Source organism: Triticum urartu, chromosome 1 (genome assembly GCF_003073215.2).
Source record: "Triticum urartu cultivar G1812 chromosome 1, Tu2.1, whole genome shotgun sequence".
In the NCBI taxonomy this organism is placed as follows: domain Eukaryota; kingdom Viridiplantae; phylum Streptophyta; class Magnoliopsida; order Poales; family Poaceae; genus Triticum; species Triticum urartu.
In genome coordinates, this window is record NC_053022.1 from 116,374,721 (window position 1) to 116,397,484 (window position 22,764).

The window sequence follows — 22,764 nt, forward strand, 5'->3', positions numbered from 1 at the left end:
GCAAGCTCCAACAATCCATCTATGGACCGGTGCAAGCATCTTGGAGTTGGAATATACGCTTTGATAAGGTGATCAAAGCATATGGTTTTATACAGGCTTATGGTGAAGCATGTATTTACAAGAAAGTTAGTGGGAGCTCTGTAGCATTTCTGATATTATATGTGGATGACATATTGTTGATCGGGAATGATATAGAATTTCTGGATAGCATAAAAGGATACCTGAATACGATTTTTTTTCAATAAAAGACCTCGGTGAAGCTGCTTATATATTGAGCATCAAGATCTATAGAGATAGATTAAGACGCTTGATAGGACTTTCACAAAGCACATACCTTGACAAGATTTTGAAGGAGTCCAAAATGGGTCAGTCAAAGAAAGGGTTCTTACCTGTGTTACAATGTGTGAAGTTGAGTAAGACTCAAAACCCGACTACGACAGAATATAGAGAGAGAATGAAAGTCATTTCCTATGCTTCAGTCATAGGCAAGGTAGTCAGAATCTTGACTCGACTCCTAGAATCCTACGACTTCACGACCCTACGGAACCATGTTGATCCAAGTCCCACTATGAATCCGGATCAGGTAGAATCCATGTTGAGTCGCGATCCAAATCATAGAATCATGTACAAAACTGTAGAATCCCGACTATGGTATGGACTATGTCTGATTCTACTAATTTATCTAAGTCGTTTGTTTAGTTGTAGCAGAATAGTATGCCATCATCCAAACCATTTTCACATGCCTCGTGGCCCTTTATTCCCCTCCCAAGCCCAAATGCTCAGGCGCCGACACCTTTGATCTGGCTCTCAAAACCTAGATCAAAATTGAGGATCATACTTGTCGACAAATGGAATTTGTGTGGGAAGGAGGATGCATCAAGATTAATCAGAGAAGGAGAGTAAGACCCTTCAAGGTTAAGCACTACAGGGTGGATATACAAGTGATCGGCTATTCACATATTCTAAAAAACTCGTAAGTAAATTTCGTGCGTCGAAGATTTCAATGTTCTATATATTTGCCTCTCATATATGTTACATACATCCAAGCTAATAGTAGGTTAGCCATAAAAAGAAGTGCAGTAGAACTAGCATTGATGTGTATGTCTTTGCTCTATATTTAGTGTCGAAACTCTATAGAACCCATATAAATTTCTTCTGTGGATACAAAATATCTTATTTGAGTAAATCTAGTAGAATCCTCGATACTATGACTCGATTCTGTCTAAGGAAAATCGATCCGACTCCGAATCCCGACTCTGACTACCTTGGCCATAGGTTATATAAAGTATGCCATGTTGTGTACCAAACCTATTGTGTGCCTTGCCATAAGTCTGGCAGGGAGGTACCAATAGTGATCCAGGAGTATATCACTAGACAGCGCTCAAAATTATCCTTAGAGGACTAAGGAAATATTTCTCGGTTATGGAGGTGATAAAGAGTTCGTCATAAAGAGTTACGTCGATGCAAGCTTTTAAACCAATCCAGATGACTCTGAGTCTCAATCTGGATACATATTGAAAGTGGGAGCAATTAGCTAGAGTAGCTCCATGCAGAGCATTGTACACATAGAAATTTGCAAAATACATACGGATCTGAATGTGGCAGACCTGTTGACTAAACTTCTCTCACAAGCAAAAACATGATCACACCTTAATACTCTTTGGGTGTTAATCACATAGCGATGTGAACCAGATTATTGACTCTAGTACACCCTTTGGGTGTTGGTCACATGGCGATGTGAACTATGGGTGTTAATCACATAAAGATGTGAACTATTGGTGTTAAATCACATGGCGATGTGAACTAGATTATTGACTCTAGTACAAGTGGGAGACTGAAGGAAATATGCCCTAGAGGCAATAATAAAGTTGTTATTTTATATTTCCTTATATCATGATAAATGTTTATTATTCATGCTAGATTTGTATTAACCGGAAACTTGATACATGTCATAGACAAAACATCGTGTCCCTAGTAAGCCTCTACTAGACTAGCTCGTTAATCAAATATGGTTAAGTTTCCTAACCATAGACATGTGTTGTCATTTGATGAACGGGATCACATCATTAGGAGAATGATGTGATGGACAAGACCCATCCGTTAGCTTAGCATGTTGATCGTTTAGTTTTATTGCTATTGCTTTCTTCATGTCAAATGCATATTACTTCGACTATGAGATTACGCAACTTCCGGATACCGGAGGAATACCTTGTGTGCTATCAAACATCACAACGTAACTGGGTGATTATAAAGATGCTCTACAGATATCTCCAAAGGAGTTTGTTGGGTTGGCATAGATCAAGATTAGGATTTGTCACTCCGAGTATCGAAGAGGTATCTCTAGGCCCTCTCAGTAATGCATGTCATTATAAGCCTTGCAAGCAATGTGACTAATGAGTTAGTTGCGGGATGATGTTTTACGGAAAGAGTAAAGAGACTTGCCGGTAACGAGATTGAACTAGGTATGAAGATACCGACGATCGAATCTCGGGCAAGTAACATACCGATGACAAAGGGAATAACGTATATTATCACTACAGTACGACCGATAAAGATCTTCGTAGAATATGTGGGAACCAATATGAGCATCCAGGTTCCGCTAGTGGTTATTTACCGGAGAGGTGTCTCGGTCATGTCTACATAGTTCTCGAACCCGTAGGGTCCGCACGCTTAACGTTCGATGACGAATTTGTATTATATGAGTTACGTGATTTGGTGACCGAATGTTGTTCGGAGTCCTGAATAAGATCACGGACATGACGAGAAGTCTCGAAATGGTCGAGAGGTAAAGATTCATATATAGGATGATAGTATTTGGACACCAGAAGTGTTCCGCGGGTACCGGGTACGTATCGGGTCACCGGAAGGGGTTCCTGGCAAGCTATATGGGCCTAATGGGCCACGAGAGGGACAGACCAGCCCCAAAAGGGGCTGGTGCGTCCCTATAGGCTGAATAGGAGGAGAAGGAAAGGGAGGGAAGGAAGAAGGAAAGGGGAGGATTCGGCCTCCCCCTTTCCTTCCCCTCCCCCCTCTCTTTCCTTCCCCCTCCGATGGATATGGAAGGGGGGAGGCCGACTTGGTGGAGGCGCCCAAGTAGGATTACTCCTACTTGGGGTGCCCCTTGCAGCCCCTTTGCCTCTACCACCTATATATATGTGGGGGGCACCGCTAGAACACACAACATTGATTCCTAGCCGTGTGCGACGCCCCCCTCCATAGTTTACGCCTCCGGTCATATTGTCGTAGTGCTTAGGCGAAGCCCTGCGCGGATCACTTCACCATCACCGTCACCACGCCGTCGTGCTGGCGAAACTCTCGCTCGACACTTTGCTGGATCAAGAGTTCGAGGGACGTCGTGCTGACAAAATTCTCCCTCGACACTTTGCTGGATCAAGAGTTCGAGGGACGTCATCGAGCTGAATGTGTGCAGAACTCGGAGGTGCCGTACGTTCGGTGCTTGATCAGTCAGAATGAGAAGAAGATCGACTACATCAACCGCGTTAACAAACGCTTCCGCTTTTGGTCTACGAGGGTACGTGGACACACTCTCCCCCTCTCATTGCTATGCATCTCCTAGATAGATCTTGCGTGAGCGTAGGAAATTTTTTGAAATTGCATGCTACGTTCCCCAACAGCTGCTTCTTGGGGTGGGGCGTTGGGCATCTCCTGCGCGGGTGCTCGGGTAGAGGAGCTCATGCTCCTGGATGAGGGGAAGCACATGAGATCGGGCAGCATGATCGGGAGACAACTGGGTTGGATTGGTCCAGGAGGGAAAACGAGGTGGATCTCGGGCTGCGAGGTGGTCGGAACGGGTGTTGTTCGGGGGAGGAGGAGGTTGGGCAGTGGTTGGTCGGGCATGGAATGGATAGAGGGGAAGACGAGGAGGGAGGTGGTTGACTGCGGGTTTGGATCGAGGAAGATTGAAGAGGGTGGCAGCGGATGAGGGGGTGGATGGGGTAGGAGGCCTAGGTTTTAGGGATTGGTCTAGGGTTATCCACTATTTATAGCGAGCGGGCTAGGTTTTGGTTATTTGGACCCTCTGATCGAAATCGAGCGGTCGAGAACGAATAGGTTAGGAGAGCCCAAAGAAGAAACCAAAGGTATTTGGGGATGTTCGGGGTTGATCCGGACCCATCGGTGAATACTTAGTGGTTCGGGTTCGGGGAAGTTTTTGGACGAGCGCGAGGGGTCTGTGGGATGTGCCGAGAGACAAGACGATCGTGTGCAAGTGTGTGGTTGGTCTTGGAACAGTCAACGACGGCCATAGAGAGAAGTGGCGACTACGAACGAATGCAAGACCGCCGATGCAATGCAAATGATGTGATGTTGAATGCAGCAAACAAATAAATACACAACGACCACGAAGTAACTGGAAGGCATCTGGAGCGTCGGTCTCGGGGTATTACAATTCGGCCCAGCAACCCAAATTGTCCAAGTCTTCGCAAAGAGAGTCACTCGGCTAGGCCGACATAATCAAACCCGTCCGCCAGTGTGCGCACGTCGTTCATCCAACCGAACCAGGCAAGGGGCATTAATGACCGACATTACCAATGATGCCATCAAATCTAGTTATATCGCGACACCATGAAGAAACATGTAGGCCTCATTCGGTTTGAAGGATTTTTGTAGGAAAAACATAGGAACAAGGATTCCGGAGGAAATTTTCCTATATATGCATTCGGTTTGTAGGAAATGCGTACAGGAATTTCATAGGAATACTACTCATTTCCTGTGTTTTTGAGAAAACTACACATCCACTCAAAGCTCATTTTGCGCGTAGGAACAAGGCAAGTCAAATCCTTATGATGGCAAGTGTCATCCTATCAAATTCCTATACTACTCCTAATTCTTATGTTTTAATTTCCTCCAAACCGAATGAGCCCGTAACGGCCAACTTTTATTGTGGTTGTTGTATTCCGTGCTTTGCCACCCCTATATAAGGCAAAGCGGGGGTAGATTCTAGACAAGTTCAACAAGCTCAATAGATACAACAAGATCACAAGGTACACATATTGCAACCTTCATGTTCACACAAGAGAAAAGCCATCCAGCAGGAGTAAGGTGGTACGGGTAGAAAAGGGGGGCGAACCTGGGCAAGACATCCACTGTGTGAAATCCTGTTCTAGATCATCCACATGCGGTCAATCGGTCAGCCTACGAAAATTTCATTCGGTGGATGTATTTGATGAAGGAAGGTGGTCACATTCTTGTCCGTGACGTCCTTTTTTTTTCCTTTAGAGGTTGTTCATCGTAACTGGCAAGCCAATAACTCAGTACTGTAAATCGGATGCTTAAGTGGCTTCAAACAGGAGGATACATATCTCCTGTCTTCCTTTTCTTTACTGTCATATGCCATTTTCTGACATATTCCCTCCGTCCTGAATTAAGTATCAATGGAATAAGTGTATTTAGACGCATTTCACTGTGTAGATTCACTCATTTCAGCGACAGTTAATTCCGGATGGAGGGAGAAGGTATTAAATATTCTTTTTCAAAGTTTAAATTTTGTACACAGCAACAATGTCAGTATGTTGCAACATCTACAAGTTCCAAGATAAAACATGACAAACTTATTCACAATGAAATGGGCATACTTCTTTTTCAAAGTTTAAATTTTGTACACAGCAACAATGTCAGTATGTTGCAACATCTACAAGTTCCAAGATAAAACATGACAAACTTATTCACAATGAAATGGGCATACTTCTTTTTCAAAGTTTAAATTTTGTACACAGCAACAATGTCAGTATGTTGCAACATCTACAAGTTCCAAGATAAAACATGACAAACTTATTCACAATGAAATGGGCATACTTCTTTTTCAAAGTTTAAATTTTGTACACAGCAACAATGTCAGTATGTTGCAACATCTACAAGTTCCAAGATAAAACATGACAAACTTATTCACAATGAAATGGGCATACTTATTCATAGGCACAACTGTTTCCTGGTAAAAAAAAGGTAAACAAGCACAATCGGCTATGTAGCAGATATACGCATCTATAACAGCTCTAATTTAAACAAGAAAATGTAGTTCGGCTGAACAATGTATCTCCTAGTACTGAGCTCCTTCCTACATGCACTATTTCCATCAGCTACAACAATCTACATCACAAATCCTGGCGGAAAAAAGGGTTCCTGCATAACAACTGCGTCTATCGGTTATAACTTGCAGGAAAACTAATTTGACCTCAATTACCACAACAAACAAGAAAGCAGTAGCCGTCTTTGTCAATGTTTATATCTTCCATTATTGCGTATCCCCACGGACTGGATTAAATATTTGCAGTTACTACTACATGCTACCAGGACCTCCCATATTGGCACTTTGCAACTGTTCCATTGGAGAGTTTGCAATGCTGCTGACTGAACCTTGGGTCTGTGAGTGTGAGCTCAACTGTGGACTTTGAGGCGGGCCTGGCGTCCCCACAGGATTGACTACATTGTTATTCACTTGTTGCAGAGCCCCTGAGCTCAATTGTGGGCTCATCGCAGCCATTTGCTGCGGGCTTATTTGCTGCTGCTGCATCACCAATGACTGTTGTGAACCAGCAGGCGAACCTACTTGTGCCGCCTGCTGCAAAGGGGATCCCATTTGTTGTTGCTGCTGCTGCTGTTGATGCTGTTGCTGGAGCTGTTGATGCTGTTGCTGTTGTAGCTGCTGCTGCTGCTGCTGCTGCTGCTGCTGCTGCTGTAGCTGCTGCTGCTGCTGTAGCTGCTGCTGCTGCTGCTGCTGCTGCTGGGGGTTCTGTTGGAGTTGCTGCTGCTGTAGTTGCTGCTGTAGCTGTTGCTGCTGCAGCTGTTGCTGCTGCTGTTGGGCATTCATCTGAAAATTACCCACTGGCATCTTTGGTGGGCCCATTGGAGACATCATGGCCCTCTGCATGGGATTAAGGTTGTTTCTATTTAGTGAATGATGGCCCATCATGGCCAAGCCGGCAGAACTAGGAAGGATTGGTGAACCACTGCCAGGCAATCCAACCATTCCAGTCTGGGGGTAAAGGCTGGTCACCCTTTGTTGCTGAGCTAATCCCATCCGCATCTTGGCAATAGCAGCAGGGTTCATACCTGGACGAAGCCCAGCTGCGGCAAGATTGGATGCCATTCCAAGGCTCATCTGATTGGGACTGTTCCCTAAGCCTGACATGGATCCCATCGGGGAGGACATTGGCCGCACATTGCCCATTCCCATAATATTTCCAAGACCGCTGAGGCCTACTACATTATTAACCATATTGCCCATGTTCACAGATGAGCCAGGCCCCATCATCACTTTTCTTGACATCTGCACTGGCTGTTGCTGCTGTGCTTGCTGCATCATATGAAGCTGCAAGGAAGCAGGAGTAGTAGCCTTGGTGTTACTCATGTGGTTTGAGCCCATTGGGAGATTTGAGCCAGGCCCCAGCATCTGAGATAATGGGCTTGTTGGTAGCAGTTGGGGTCTCTGCATCTGGTTGAGAGGAAGAGATGTTTGTTGCTGAAGCTGTGATTGTGCATTCTGCTGCAGCTGTGGCTGCTGCTGTTGTTGCTGCTGGATCAAATTTTGGTCGAGTTGTTGACTCCTTGCAGACATGGTTGCACCCTGCATATACCCTTGCTGCATTGGTACTGCCTGGTTGCTACTCCCAGATGGAAGCATCCTATTGGCAGAAAGTTGTTGCAAAGGGCTTCCAGATACCATATTCGCATGGGCTGCAGCATTAAGTTGCTGGGTTATACCTCCCTCTTGTTTCACTTCATTGGCTGTATTGTCTGGTAACATGCCTGATAGTCCACTGAGGTTACCAGGAGGGTTGCTGGGCACAACTTGATCATCTGCCTTATCATAGCCTTCTTTCTCCATCTAGGGTCAAGGGTTCAAAAGGTTCAAAATTCAGGACACTATCCAAATTATTAATTCCAAGCAATCTTTAGGGTAGTTGAAACTCACCCGAGCAATGAGTTGTGTTGCAAGCAAGTCGGCATGGTACTGATAGAAAAACCAATAGAGAGGTTAAACACAGGAAGAGAAAACACATACCATAAACCTGCTGTTTTCAAGTTTTTGGTACTAGGTTATGCACGGGAGGATACAATCAGTAATTAATGCATACCTTGGTGGGTAATATGAGTGTACACTCATGTGAGTTCCGATTGTCGAAATCTTCTGGGTCTCCATATTGCATTCCCACTGTCCCATCAGGCTTGTCCTTGAAAATGATCCGGAACGGCTTTGTAGGACCTGTAGGAAGTGATTTTAATCATACTAATCAAAGCTTCAACTTTAATCCTAATTTGGGAACAGATATACAATCTTGTGTAGATCACAAACCTTGGTATGAGCGGTTGGTGACAACAAAGTTCAGTATTCTGGTCCTAAAGGAATTTATTGTTCCACTCAACATAGAATTACAAAGAGGCCTCAACTCATCTTTGTAATCCTCAGTATGGAAGCAACTGGAGAGAAGTGTAACAACTTTCTCTCGGCTTGCATTTATCATGGACTTCCTATTATTAGATAAATTATCAACTTTGTTCTTCTTATTGTGCAGCTGATGCCTGAAACAAAATATGCCAACAGCTTCAGCTGCAATCATAAACAATCATATGCATATGAAAAAGATCGTAAAATGTCAGTGGCTGAAAGGTTTCTGATTTTAAATCTGCTGCTATAACCAAGCAACTCTACCAACTATGACCTGCTATATGATTGGATCGATGTTCAAGTAAAACACATGTCATGCCAAACAGGTAAACAGAACAAAATTATACAAGTCAACTTTATAATACTCCCTCCATTCATAAATATAAGATGTTCTAAAAAAAATCTGAATCGGATGTATATAGACACGTTTTAGTGTGTTCGTTCACTCATTTCAGTCTGTATGTAGTCCATATTGAAATATCCAAAACATCTTATATTTGTGAACGGATGGAGTACTTTAATTGTATTAAACATAATAACATATGCAGAATAACTGACTCAAGGAAGTGACATTTAGCGTTCAAAGCAATGTTAAAGCAGCATTTTTTTTCAGTTCTTTTTACCCAGTTACAAAAATAAGTGACACTCTACACTTCCAAATTTCAAGAAGATTTAACTTGGACCAGGTTTTAGTATTGTACATTTGAAGAGGGAAAATTATGAAAGTTTAATGTATGAAAATATTTTTTGATAAATTGTCAATATCAATTATATACATTCTAATCCTACTAGGAGGTACTATCGATGAGTATCATTTGTCAAAAGCTAAACAACTAAATGCAGAAATTCCAGAGTCACATCTTCTTGTGACAGGAGTTATTGTACTGAATTGTGCAGTCATAAATTTCCAAAACATATTTCTACAGGTAACCCCAGAAAATGAAAATAAAACAAATTGTCAAACCAAAGCCGTAATGTAGAGTTAGCAGATTTCGCAAATGTTATTTCATACCGATTGGATATAGCCTCAATATTTCTAAATTTCTCAAGAATTGATTGGTCAGCCATTGATGTCCCAACAGAAGGGCTGCTAGCATTCGGTATAGGAAGCATGTTTGAAACACTGGCTGGGGACCCTGCACTGCTTACAAGTGGTTGAGTCTTGGGGGCAGAATTTTTCCTTTTCGAAGGAGCAACCGAAGGCTGCTGCATCCGGTGCATAGAATCACTAGGACTGGAAACCACAGACGGGTATCCTACGGCAGCACTAGAACTCGTGGCAAACTTATTATCTTTATGTGATCCAATTGCAGCAGATGTCGCAGCAGAACCAAACTGGCCACCCATTGAACTGCTTGATATCTCTCCAGATTTAGAGGATACTGGAGACTGAACCATTGGTGCAGAAGAGACACGAGAGGCAGCAGCTAACTTTCTTCTCTGAAGCATTTCTTCTTTCTTCATGTCTTTCTCACTTGGACCCCGAGGATTCTGCCATTGTGCCATGTTCTGTAGATTGTTTCTAGCTGCTGCTTGTTGTGACAAATGTTGAGCATGGGGTTGCTGCTGATCGAGCACAGTATTTTCAGGGGGCATAGCCTGCAAGGGGTCTTTGCATCTCTCCATGCCATCCATCTGCTCTTGCTTAGCACCATATCTCAAACCCTGCTCTCTGAAATAAAAGGAAGCCCCTGAATCTTGCATACTGTTCACCATTGGAGAGGGGTATCTCTGGCCATTCAATGAAGCATACTGCATCCCCTTCTTCCATTGCATGTCCTGCCCACTAAGGGCAACTGATTGAGGCCGTATCTGCTGCCGCTGTTGCTGCTGCTGGATATCATCAGTGCTAATTGTTGGTTTTACTCTCTTAGGGTCTTGCAATGGAGCTTCTTGTAGTTCCCTCTTCACAGATAGAAGGCCATTGTCATTGTAAGCCATCATGTTCTGAGACGAAGTGCTTGAATTGACTCCAGTAAAACTGACAGGACCTCCTGCCCCATGATCATTACCAACAGCATTATAATTGATATTTTGCTGGATACCAGAATGGGACACCATTGACATTCTAGCTGCATCCTGTGAACTACTTGGTCTAAGTGGTTGAGAGCCACCTGACATAATTTGCGAAGTAATGTTATCAAGGACCTGGTGAGTAATATTGCTACTTGCAATACCCATCTCGTCCGTTTTGGTACTTTCAGACACCCTATCAATGCACACCTTTTTACCATGAGACATGTAACTGGATGTGACAACAACGTCAGGATTTTGCCTCAACCGCCTCTTTCTTCCAACACCAAGGTTTAACTGCAAGAAATGCAAAATACTTAAAATACACATCTATAACAGTGCTTTGGCTCTGCATGTGGTTGTACCTTATGAGGAACAGGATCCTGACAAAGTCGGTCCAACTTTGGTGTAGGGTCTAAGCAAAGTGCTGGTTGTAGAGCTTTGACAATCCGTGACTCTGCCTCCTATACAAACAAGTACAGCAAGGAGCATAGATGAGAAGATATGATGAGGAACAGACTAGGCAAAAATTACATTACAGATCCCTCTATAAACAGACTAGCAATGGTTCATGTAGAACCGGTTTGACTGACCAAAAGTAAGAAGATGTTAGCTACTTGCATGCAAACTAGGCGTGGAAAACTGGGATTAGAGGGGCACACATTAGCAGATTTTGGAAGGAAAAGGAAAACAAAACATGTAAATTCATCTTGCCACTAAAATGATAGGAGACTTCTTTACAAGAATGCATACCATGAAATCTCTGTAACTCCATGAATCATCAGATAGCAGCATAATGTCCCTAACAACATTTTCAAATGTCATCTGAAGCTGCACTTTATTCACAGCAGGTAGTCCTAAGTCAGCAGATGGTGCATGAACTTGATTGGATGCATGCTTTCGGTAGTCGCGTATCTAGAAGTAAATACCATAAGAACAGTCAAGTACTTGAGAACCAATATAAGTTAAACTTCTAAATGAGTTATGCTATCTCAGCAATAAGGTACACAAACCGTAACAAAACAAGCATGGCATGCAGCGTCGGGTTTAAATATTTTAATTGCTGTATTATCTCACAGTTATTTGGAATTTTTGTAGAAAATAGTAGTTGAAGGCTTAACATATAAACCATTTATAATGGGAAAAACTAATGTAGCATACAAACTACTCCCTCCAGTTCACAAATAAGTGACGTTTTGGACATGCCTTCAAACTTTTCCAAAATGGATGCTAATATCGTTTTAAATATTTAGATTGGAAACATGAAAATCATATGTATATACTTACCTTGAAAAGTAGTTCCACAGTTTTCTTTGTTAATACTAGAGTCCCTTCATCCCACATTAGGTAGCACCAGAACTTTATGCAAATACCAAGGAGAGCAAACGTGGATGGTAAATGGACAATTATACCCCTGATTAAACATCAACGCAGCCGTTATTTCTCCTCGCATTGGGACCCTGCTGCTCAATCCAGTTGCGCGCACATTCCGCATTGGTCTAGGCACGCCTGCGCTGCATCAGTTATTGTGGGTGATGATGGGCCTGTGGGTGCGTTTGTTTATTTGTTTTTTCTTGACCAGTGAAGACAAGTGGGAGAAGCTTCCACTGAAAGGACAGACCCAGTGCATAGAAGCTCCCACACAAGGTGGGGTCTGGGGAGGGATTATAGGAACCTAGTCTTTAGGCTACTCATAGTGGAGAGTATCATATGTTAGTACCATGCATATGATACTATCTTCATAGTGCATAGTATCATAGATTAGTATCATATATCATCTTATTTATTGCCATGCATGACACATAGTAGCATAACATTTATTATGATACGGTATCTACATATGTTACTCTAACCCCCTCTCTCTTCTTTAATTGTCTGCCACATAAGCATGTTTGCTAGTCCCAAGTGCATGATACCGGTTATGTTACCCCCACTATGGCCAGCCTTAGTCTTACCCCTGCGAAGTGCAATGCAGAGAGGCTGGTTCGAACCCAGGACCTCTTGGCACAAGTGAGAAGCTTCCACTGAAATATATTAAAACGATAAAATTACATAATTCCATGAGACATGGCTACTACCTCAAACCAGAACTCTATACATACACAAGTACCAAGGAATTGACCGTGAAGAAGCGAGGGAGGAAGGCCAGGTCATTGTGGAAGAGGAGCGAGAAGACACGGAAGAAATGCAGCCAAAGCTACAGCGGCCGGACGTCCGGCCTCCAACACGAACGTCCGACATGACTCTGGACGGTCCAGCTTCTAGGCCGGATGTCCGATATGACGGGATCGTGACATTAGTACAAAAATCGTTAAGTCGGACGAAGTTGCTCTCTGCCTTTACGTCCGGCCTCAACCCGAACAGTCCGATCCAAGATCTTCTTGCTCATGCTGCTCTTACTGATGAGCGCATTGTTGAGTCTCCCATGGAGCCCAATGTTCACCTTCGTGCTTCTGATGGTGATCCCTTGTCTGATCTGACGCATTATTGTCATCTTGTTGGGAGTTTTGTCTATCTAGTTGTCACTCGTCCAGATATCTTCTATCCTGTCCGTAGTTTGAGTCAGTTTGTTCCTGCTCCCACTTCGGTTCACTATAGTCACCTTCTTCATGTTCTACGATGTCTTCATGGCACGATCTCTCACCATCTTTCTTTCCGCGCTCCAGTTCGTTACAGCTTCAGGCCTATTTGGATCCTACGTGGGCTAGTGATCCCTCAGATCGCCGTTCACTTTCTGCTTACTTGTTTTCTTGGTGGTTCTCTCATTGCCTGGAGGCGAAGAAACAGACTGCAGTTTCCATTCAAGTGCAGAGGCTGAGTTGCAAGCTATGGCTCTTTTGACGTAAAAGTGACTTGGTTACGGTGGTTACTTTAGTTCCGTGTGTCTGTTACTACACCTACCACCCTCTTGTCCGACAGTACAGCTGATATCAGTATTGTGCGAGACCCTGTGAAGCATGAGCTCACCAAGCATGTTGGTGTTGACGCTTCTTTTGTGCGCGCTGGTGTGCAGAACCAGGTTATTGCTCTTTAGTATGTGCCTTCTGAGTTACAATTGACAGATTTCTTTATGGAGGCCCAGACTAGACCACAGCATGAATTTTATCTCTCCAAACTCAGTGTTGTCGATCCACCCTGAGTTTGAGGGGGGTGTTAGAGTATATTATGTTCCATGTATAGTCTGTGTATTCCCTACCAATTACGATGGATAATACCAAGAATGGCCCGCTGCAGACGATTAGCTAAAAGTTTGGTCAAAATCTTGAGACAGCTGTTCAATAAAGTGATTGGTCTATAATCTAGCCGACTCCGGAAGAGGTGTCTTGGGAATGAGAGTGATATAACCAGAGCTAATACTTTCTAGCCGACTCCTGAGAAAGTCCCAATGCAGGAGACCTTCTATCAGGGGAGAGAGATCCAGGACTCGCCATGGGTGGAGGTGGAGGTGGGAGAGCGGCTAGGTGGGAGAAACGCCATTTGCAAGCTCGCATTCATGGTGACGGGTCACAAGAGAACCAAAGCGAACAGCATAGGCTCAGCATGCATGTGTGTTGTTCCTTTTTCTCCAAAATTATACCCACAGGGGTAACAACGGAATTTTATTGCATCAGAAATGGCTGCGCCACTCTTCAATGTACAAAGTTATTCAAATTGTACACCACTTTTTGCAGGACAGAGAGAGTAGCAGCATGACAATATCCAAAACAGCACTTTGACTTATTTCATGTTGTGTTCTACACATCCATAATTTGCAGTTCATACTTGTCCAAAAGACCAAAAGTAAGGTTAGGAATTCCTGGTAAATCGCCATGATCTATTCTAGGATGCATGTGTGAATAATATAGGGTTGCTTTCAAAGATTGTCGTTAGAAAAAGCTAGCAAACCTTGTAGTGAAAAACATGCCGTAAACAGAAACTATGGTAGCGGTGACAAGAATGACTTTCACATTCAACGGTGCTTAGCATCTGACAGTTTAACTACGCATTTGCTTACATAGCACGCTTCAAATCAGATAAAATAACTTACCTCACAGATAACTGAACCATTGTAGTACTTGCTTGGTATCTCATCAAGAATATCTCCAGGCAGCCTTCCAGCTTCAATGGCCTGCACGTGATGATGCAAAGCAGCTCATTTAACTGTACACAGAGCTATGATCATCATGACACGGTTTAACTATTTCTACTAACTTTAACCAGCTATTGAAGGATGTTTTGTTCCATCTTTTAGGAGGAGAACCAAGCACAAAGGAAAATTGCATTTGTGTTGCTCGCAGACTCATTTAAAAAAAATATTGACACCTATAGCCTGTCATGTGATAAGAATCAGCTAGTCTCCTACTACTGTTACTGCAGAAATCAAAAGGTTATATCAATCTCTTTTTAGGCCTCCTTTGGTTTAGAGGAATTTCGTAGAAATTCTAAAGGATAGGAATTTTGTAGAAAAAATTCCTTTGGAGCCTTCTGGTTTGTAGGAATGGATTCCTATTCCTATGTATGATAGGAACCAATCCTTCACATTTCAAAGGAAAAAAACATTAGCCAAGACTCAATGGAAAAGTTCCTTATGAATCAAGTGACATCTCTTTCCCTATAGGAATTGAGATACATTTCATCTCACTTCCTATAGTTTTCCTATTCCTATGATATTCCTATCCTATGAAGTATGAACCTAAGGAGGCCTTAATGGGAAACAGCAGGGGGCACCCCATTGGAATATAAATTATAATAACAAAAGAGGGCTTCCATAAAAGAAAAGAAAGGGGAGGAATGTCAGCAATAGGGATATGTTTTCGTTTCTCTCATCTCACCCCTGCTACCCAAACATGCATTGTCTCAGCGTCACGGCACCAAAACCATGAGGACGGAAGCCAGCAAGGGAGAGGCCCTACCTATTACGCTTGCTGTTGCAAGGACATAACAGGCATCAACTTTTCGTATCTAGTATACTGCTTGAGCATGTAACGTACAAAATATTTCATTAAAACCTAGCCACGCAGGCATCAACTCTAATACAGTACACATGAAAGCCTTTGACCAGATATGAAACAAGAAAAGAATTATGAAACCAACAAGCAAGCAATTCAATACTTACAGAAAACAATTTTTCTGACGCTCTATCATATGGATGCAGTGTTTTCCCATCCTGAACAGAGGGCTGGCAAGGATCCAGCTAAACACAAATGTGTTAGGTCAAAATATACTAAAATCTCAAGCCATTTTTCTCTTGAACATCAATGTGATGCCTTTGGTCATCAAAATTCTAGCTGAAGAACGCACCACTGCTGACTTGGCGATGAGGTAACCTCTATCATAGAGACTGAAAGTGAAAGAAACTTCATGATCTGCAATACAATGTTGAAAGCTTAGCACAAAGAGTGGATAAACAAATACAGAACATATTAAATAAATATTTTCTCAGCCAATACCTGGCAAAATCGCCCTAGAGCATGCTGGTGAAATCTTGATGCCATTCGCATCATTAGCTCTCTCGACAATAGCGTCCTACATAAAGAGAAAAGGTCAGCATTTTATCATATGGAGGACACGTGATTCTCAAGGCGAGAATAATACACATCAAAATTCTGCCAACAAAACAAATAACCTAAAAATCTTTCAGGAAAAAAATCAAACAAAGAAAAGTAAGAACAAACAGCCAGGATAAATCTGACACAGAAACCATTGCAAAGGATGACACTACCTAATCCTACAGGACAAAGTTAAGCTAAGTAAACAGCAGGATCCAAAGATTTGAACAGGCAATACTACCAAGTGAAAACATTAAGGGAAAGAGCTTGCTTCAACCCCCGAACTCTGTTCGCTCGAGCCGCTCTCGCGGGCGGCAAGGCAAAACCCTAGCCGCCGCCCGCCAGCGCCTCCTCCCCTCCTCGCCCGGCTGGCATCGGTGGCAGCGGGGCCTTCTTCCCTCCCCTGGTGCTCTGCGGCGCAGGACGCAGCCTGCTGGTGAGGAGCGCGGCGCTCGCGCGGCGGTGACGCGGCTGGCCGTGCTGCGGGCGCGGCTGTACATCGGAGCGGCGGTGGCTGCGCGGAATTTCTGGTGGGGCGTGCCGGCGCTTGGGGAGGCGGGGCAGCTAGCTGCGGCGGTGGCTCCATCAAATCTAGGCGGTTGGCTACGAGGGCTGCGGCGGCACAGGCTGGGGGACGGCGGCCACCTTGGTTGGGCTGGCTCCTGGCGTGGTCGGGCGTGCACGGCGGCGCTTCGGCGGCTTGGTGGCTGTGCGTGCCGGACGGATTTGGCGTTTTCCGGCGGGCGGCGCAGGTTGGGGCATTGGTCCGGCGTGGCTGCTGCTTCGGCTGTGGACGACGACGGCGAGGTGGCTCGGTCCTCTAGGTGGCGGTTGTCATTCGCCGCGCCGGCATCACAGCAGCTCGGCGGGTCGACTGCGGCAGCGGCTGGATTTCCAGCGTCTACTCGTCTATAGGCGGCCCGTTTTGACCTTCGATCCTTCAACTCGTCGTCCGGCCGCTATCTTCGTCGAAGGGTTGGCCTTCCCCTAACTGTGGTTCATCACTCGTCCCGCACCCGGCAGCAGGACCGAGCTCGTCTCGCGCCCCGGCAGCAGGACCGAGCTCGTCTCGCACCCGGTGCCGCAGGACGGGCCGAAGGTTTGGCCGGCCTTTTGGGTCTCAGCGCTGGGGCCGCCCAGGGGTGCGAAAGGCAGGTCCTTTCCACTCGTTTCTTTGGTTGGGGTAGCGGCGGGTCTTGGGTGAGATGGTGTCAAGGTCTTGCATAGGGCTGGAAAAAAAGCTCGAAGCTCGTGAGCTAAACAAGTAGCTCGTGACTCGGCTCGAATCGACTCGAACTCGAAGAATAACAAGCCGAGCCGAGCTTTAGTTTAAGATCGTTTATAGACCAAGTTAAACGAGCCAATCTCACGAGTACTCGTGTAACTCGTTAGGCTCGGTACAAAAGATCAGCCACTCAGCACCCTATGTCCCAGGCGCACAACACAAGGCCTAGCCGTTGAAGGCCCAACCGCCTAGGAGAGACTCATGCGTTACAAGGAAATTACTATTGTTTAGTGATATATATGTTTAATATATACATAATAATTTTTATAATATTTGAGGGTTTTATGTTCATATCTTTAACGAGCTTAACAAGCTAAACGAGCCAGCTCGCGAGTTATACGAGCCGAGCCAATCTTGGATTTGAGCTAGTTAATAATAACGAGTCGAGTCGAGCAAGCTCGTTAATGAAACGAGCTCTAGCGAGTCGAGTCGAGCTGGCTCGACTCGGCTCGAATTCCAGCCCTAGTCTTGCATGTCGGGACGGCGGCCCTGGTGGTGGTTCCATTGTGCTCATAGGCATAGCCCGTGGCTCGGTGCCGCTCGGGTGCCACGGCCGTGTGGGCGGCGTGGTAGCCGGGGTGTGGCATTCTGTGGCGGTGTGTGTGGCCTGGGTGAAAACCTGCTCTATCTTCGGACCGGCGGCGGCGAAGCTCATTCCCTTCTTGAAGGCATCGTTGCGGCTCTCATTGCCCGTCATGTTGCTCCAGGGGAAACTCTGATCCTCGGATCGGACGGTGGCGGCGCTCCGGTGTCGTATCCTTCCTGAAGGCGCCGCCTTGGAGCCCACGGTTCGTCATATGCGGCATCACTTCTTCGCGGTGGCGTGTTCACTGCGGTAGCCCCCGGCTGCTCTTGTAGTGCTAGGGATGGTGTTGCTGCGCTCAGCGCCTATGTATCCTGCCTTGGGTGTGTGTTCGTGTGTTGTGGGGGCGTGCGTTTGTACCGGGTGTTGTTGATCGTTGCTTTATATATAAAGCGGGGCGAAAGCCTTTTTCGGTAGATTTGAACAGGCTAATCTCCCGTGGAAGTGCAACACTCCAGATGGGTTAATCCCACACCAACACTTAGTGTGCTTGGATGCATTATCTTTGGATTTTTCTAAGGTTTCCCAAAACAATAAATAGCCTCAACTATTAAAGGGAGTTCATTGTTGTAAGTTCGCCTCCACCCTGCCCCTCACCCGTTTGGTTTTTTTCCCTCCTGTACGCCACCCCTCCCCCAAGTCCTGCATTAACTCAATCAAATCTTACCAAAACCCCAACTAAATCAAAATTTTCCTTGTGTTCCCCTACCCATACCCAAACCAAATCAAATCTTACGGAAACCTCATCAAAATCATAACTTTCATTGCCTTCCCCTATCCATACTCAAAACAAATCAAATCTTACCAAAATCTAGAATATGGTGAGTGTGAGGTATATGTCGGGCATGACTGGTTTCGAAACACTAGAATATGTAGTATTACAAAATGTGGAGTGTTTGGTTACAACAGATTGTGGTTTTCATTAGTCATTGCTCAAATACCTGGGTATTTTTCAAGTTCTCTAGACAAACTCATTACCTCTTTTCTCTTAATCCAAGAAGCACAGCACCAACAATATTGACCCAGTTTCTATTATTCGTGTATTGACTATAGTTGACATGGCATTCCTGCTCCTTCAAATTAAAGTACTGTCCCGGCAAAAAGAAAGCACCTTTACTAAAAGCATTTGTGTGGACCAGAGAACAGAAAAACACATTGCTGCTGCTGATTGTATCAATGACGCTCAAATCAGCAACCGGCCAAACCTACAGTACAGAGTTACCAAAAGCAGCATGCTCTGGGTTTTGAACTTAGATTAGTAGAAGCATTTATCGGATATGTTACAGTAAAAATAGTGGACCTTCTGGTGATAACTACTCCCTCCGTTTGGAAATAAGTGACGCTGTTTTAGTTCAAATTTGAACTAAAACGGCATCACTTATTTCCGAACGGAGGTAATATAATGTACTCCTTTGTTTATCCGCTCTTATTAGCCATGAGGAGGAAGCTGGAGATTTGAACGGGGTCCAGGTGTGCAGAGATTCTCCAAAAATATCTCATTTATTATTTGCTGATAAGTGATAACTCTCTTATTCTTATGAGCAAATACCCAAAATGCAAACACTCCTCATGGAATCCTGAATGATTATTGTTCAGCCTCGTGTGCAGAGATTCTCCAAAAATATCTCATTTATTATTTGCTGATAACTCTCTTATTCTTATGAGCAAATACCCAAAATGCAAACACTCTTCGTGGAATCCTGAATGATTATTGTTCAGCCTCGGGTCAATTGGTGAGTGAAGCCAAATGCTTAATACTTTTCAGTCAAAAAAAAACACAGATGTGGAGGTGAAGGCTGAGGTGTGCCATATTGTGACCGAATCTCTTTCGGATAAATACTTGGGACTTCCACCGATGATTGGAGTGGACCGGGTTGATTGTTTCAAACATATTATTAAGAGAATTCTGGCTATGGTGAATGGATGGAAGGAGAGAACTCTCTCCTATATGGAGGTAAGGAGGCTCTGTTGAAAGCAGTGGCCCAAGCCATCCCAACGTATGCGATGAGTGTATTTAAATTCCCGAAGAAAATTTGCAAGGGGATCAGTGATGCAATGTCGCAATATTGGTGGGGTGATGAGGAAAACCAACGAAGGATGCATTGGTTTGCTTGGTGGAAGATGTGCGTGCCTAAAGAGAGAGGAGGTATGGGTTTTCGAGATATCCATAGTTTCAATTTGGCAATGCTGGATATTAATTGATAACTGTGGATACCTTTGTGCTCGTGTGCTGAGAGCAAGATATTACCCCTCTGGTGATATATTAAACTGTGAACTAAAGAAGGGGCCCTCTTATGTCTGTCAAAGTATTTGGGCTGGCATCCAAACATACAAAAAAGGTTGCATTTGGAGAGTAGGAGACAGAGCAAAAATAAATATTTGGAATGATTGCTGGATTCCAAATAGTGCATCGAGGAAAATCATTACAGTGCGAGGTAATCAAGCGCTCAGTGGGGTATGTGAGTTAATAGACCAATAACAGGAGAATGGGATGAGATATTAGTGCGGGAAAAATTCTGGCATATTGATGCAGAGCACATCTTCCAAATACCCATATTCCACAAAGATACTGAGGATTACTACATCTCATGGCACCTAACGAAGAGTGGAATTTTCTCGGTACGATCGGCGTACTACAAACAGTGGGAAGCAAATTATGATGCAGATGATATGGGGATGACAGAATTTTTATTCGGCGCCTCATCCGGTATGGAAGAAGTTGTGGAATCTAAAGGTACCAGCGAAAATCAAAATTTTCTTATGGAGATGCTTACACAATGCCATCCAGTGTTTTAGTGTTCTAGCAATCGTCATGTTGGGAATATATCTCACTGCCCAATTTGTCAAGCTGGTGCGGAGGATATCGCACATCTACTTCTCACATGTGAGAGATCAAAGGCAGTTTGGGACTCTCTTGGGATCTCAGCGGATATTTCTTTTGCCACTATGACAGATAGATCGGGAGCAGCTGTGTTGGAGTTTATATTGTGTGACGACTCCTACCAGCGATCACACACGGGAGCGGTCGAATTACCAGAACTTGTAGCGACTGTTTGCTGGTATCTATGGTGGCAAAGAAGACAACTTGTCAGAGGCGATGATGTGCAAACTCCAGAGAGAATAGCTCCCGCTGTTATTGCGTTGGCCCTTAACTATGCCCGTGCGACAGGGATAACCAAGGTCACTCCAAGTGGCTGGTTTTTCTGTCAGGACAGCAGGTATTGAATGTCGATGCATCTTTTTCAGAGGGTGAATATACCGGTGCATGTGGAGCTGTTATTCGTGATCATCGGGGAACGTCCATAAGATAAGAGCATCAACGGCAAGGTTGGAATATGTAGCTGATGTCGTCTCAGCCGAGGCAGCGGCAGCAGTGCTACTCGAGGCACTTAAGTTAGCTCATAATACTGGATGCTCCAATTTGGTGGTGAGAACGGATAATACTACGGTGGTGGACACTCTGAATCATAATGAAGGACACTCCCGGTGTTAGAAGATTGTCGTAGTATCTTAGTAGATTTCGGGAAGGTTACTATTGACCATTGTATTAGAGAGTCGAATACTCTAGCTCATGAGTTGGCTAGATGGGGACGGGCGAATATCCTTTCTGTTTGAGATGACACCCTCCTGATTTTATCGTGAAAATGTTAGCAGATGATGTAAACGTTATTTGATGAATAAAGTATGCCTTCCCGTAAAAAAAGTACTCCTTTGCAATTACAATGGACATTATAGTAGTAGTTATCACTAGAAGGTCCACTATTTTTACTGCAACATCTTCATCTAGGTTAGTAGCCAGAATTAACTAGTACAGTAGTACATCTTCATTTGTGTGATAGGGGAGTACTTTTCTAATGAACATGTCATTAATTCTAGCTACTTTATGAAGGAAATACCGTATAATTGCGATCGAGGAGGCCACCAGGTTACAATCTTCGAACACGCAATTGGCACCCCAGTTCGAACAACGACGTGATTGGGCCTAGAAATCCTCTACTAGGGACCTGAACAAAGAACTCTCGAGTAGAAATCACCGGGAAATTCCGACCCTTTCCGCGGACACAACCACGGATCATCCCTGCAGCCGCAAATTCGACGCGAAAACCCCAAAAATTGCAGGCAAAACCCGAATATCCTCCCCTATCACACAAAAGACTACAACTTTGCGTGCCCAGATCGTCGGGGCCACCGCCTCGGCCACCCCGCGACCGAACCGAGCCGAGCAACCCAATAGAAACACGGCTTACCTCCCGTTTGGCTTCCGGTCTGGAACCATCCTTCTCACCGGCGCCCGGCTTCTCCGTCTCCGCCGCGGCCGGTAGCTCCGGAGCGGCAGAGCGCGCGGTCGGTTGCACGCGAACGCCGACCTTAGACAGCTTGAACGAGATCCCCATCTCCGCGGCACCTTCGCCGACAGAGAGGAGCTAGCCCGTACCGCCGTCTGCCTCGCCGTCGTCCACGAACTCCAGCCGGAGGAGGGGGGAGGGGGGGGGGGGGGGGGGGGGGGCGAGATATGTTTCGAGGTAAACTTGGTGCATGGACACGGGCAGCGACAATGCGTGAGCCTGGCGTATGGGGTCCGTGGGGCCGCCACATCTGTCGTTGTACCTGTCCTTTTTTTTCTTTTTTCTTATTTCGAAACCGTGTAAGCTCCAACGGACCAGTCGCGTCTCTAGAAGTATAAATTTTGCCGGTTAGGGCTAAAATTAGCGTCGACGGATCCAGGCCGAACCCAGCACGCTAGTGGCTTGACCGGGGGCGTCGCGGGAAAGGAAAAAAGCGCCAAAACTTCCCGTGCCAGATTCTCACAACGTGGACCCGCCGAGTCAGTGACTGCATCGTCGTCCTTGAAGGAAATATGCCCTAGAGGCAATAATAAAGTTATTATTTATTTCCTTATATCATAATAAACGTTTATTATTCATGTTAGAAGCATATTAACCGGAAACTT

General features: G+C 44.8%; 1 protein-coding gene across 2 annotated transcripts; it reads right to left on the bottom strand.

Annotated features, from left to right (window-relative positions):
• Window positions 1-5,887: 5,887 nt before the first annotated feature.
• Window positions 5,888-22,305, bottom strand: LOC125551115 (protein PHYTOCHROME-DEPENDENT LATE-FLOWERING). Of its 2 annotated transcripts, none has more exons than XM_048714280.1 (12): window positions 22,061-22,305; window positions 15,847-15,922; window positions 15,698-15,762; window positions 15,513-15,575; window positions 14,445-14,525; window positions 11,171-11,332; window positions 10,783-10,881; window positions 9,417-10,714; window positions 8,312-8,538; window positions 8,094-8,221; window positions 7,931-7,969; window positions 5,888-7,843 (listed from the first exon to the last, which is right to left on the bottom strand). In XM_048714280.1, the coding sequence occupies exons 1-12, from the start codon at window positions 22,205-22,207 to the stop codon at window positions 6,296-6,298; spliced, it is 3,933 nt and encodes a 1,310-aa protein (XP_048570237.1). In that variant the 5' UTR covers window positions 22,208-22,305; the 3' UTR covers window positions 5,888-6,295. The 2 variants fall into 2 exon arrangements, with proteins under 2 accessions (XP_048570237.1, XP_048570230.1); XM_048714273.1 differs by having other exon boundaries at window positions 15,513-15,590.
• Between the last annotated feature and the right edge of the window lie 459 nt (window positions 22,306-22,764).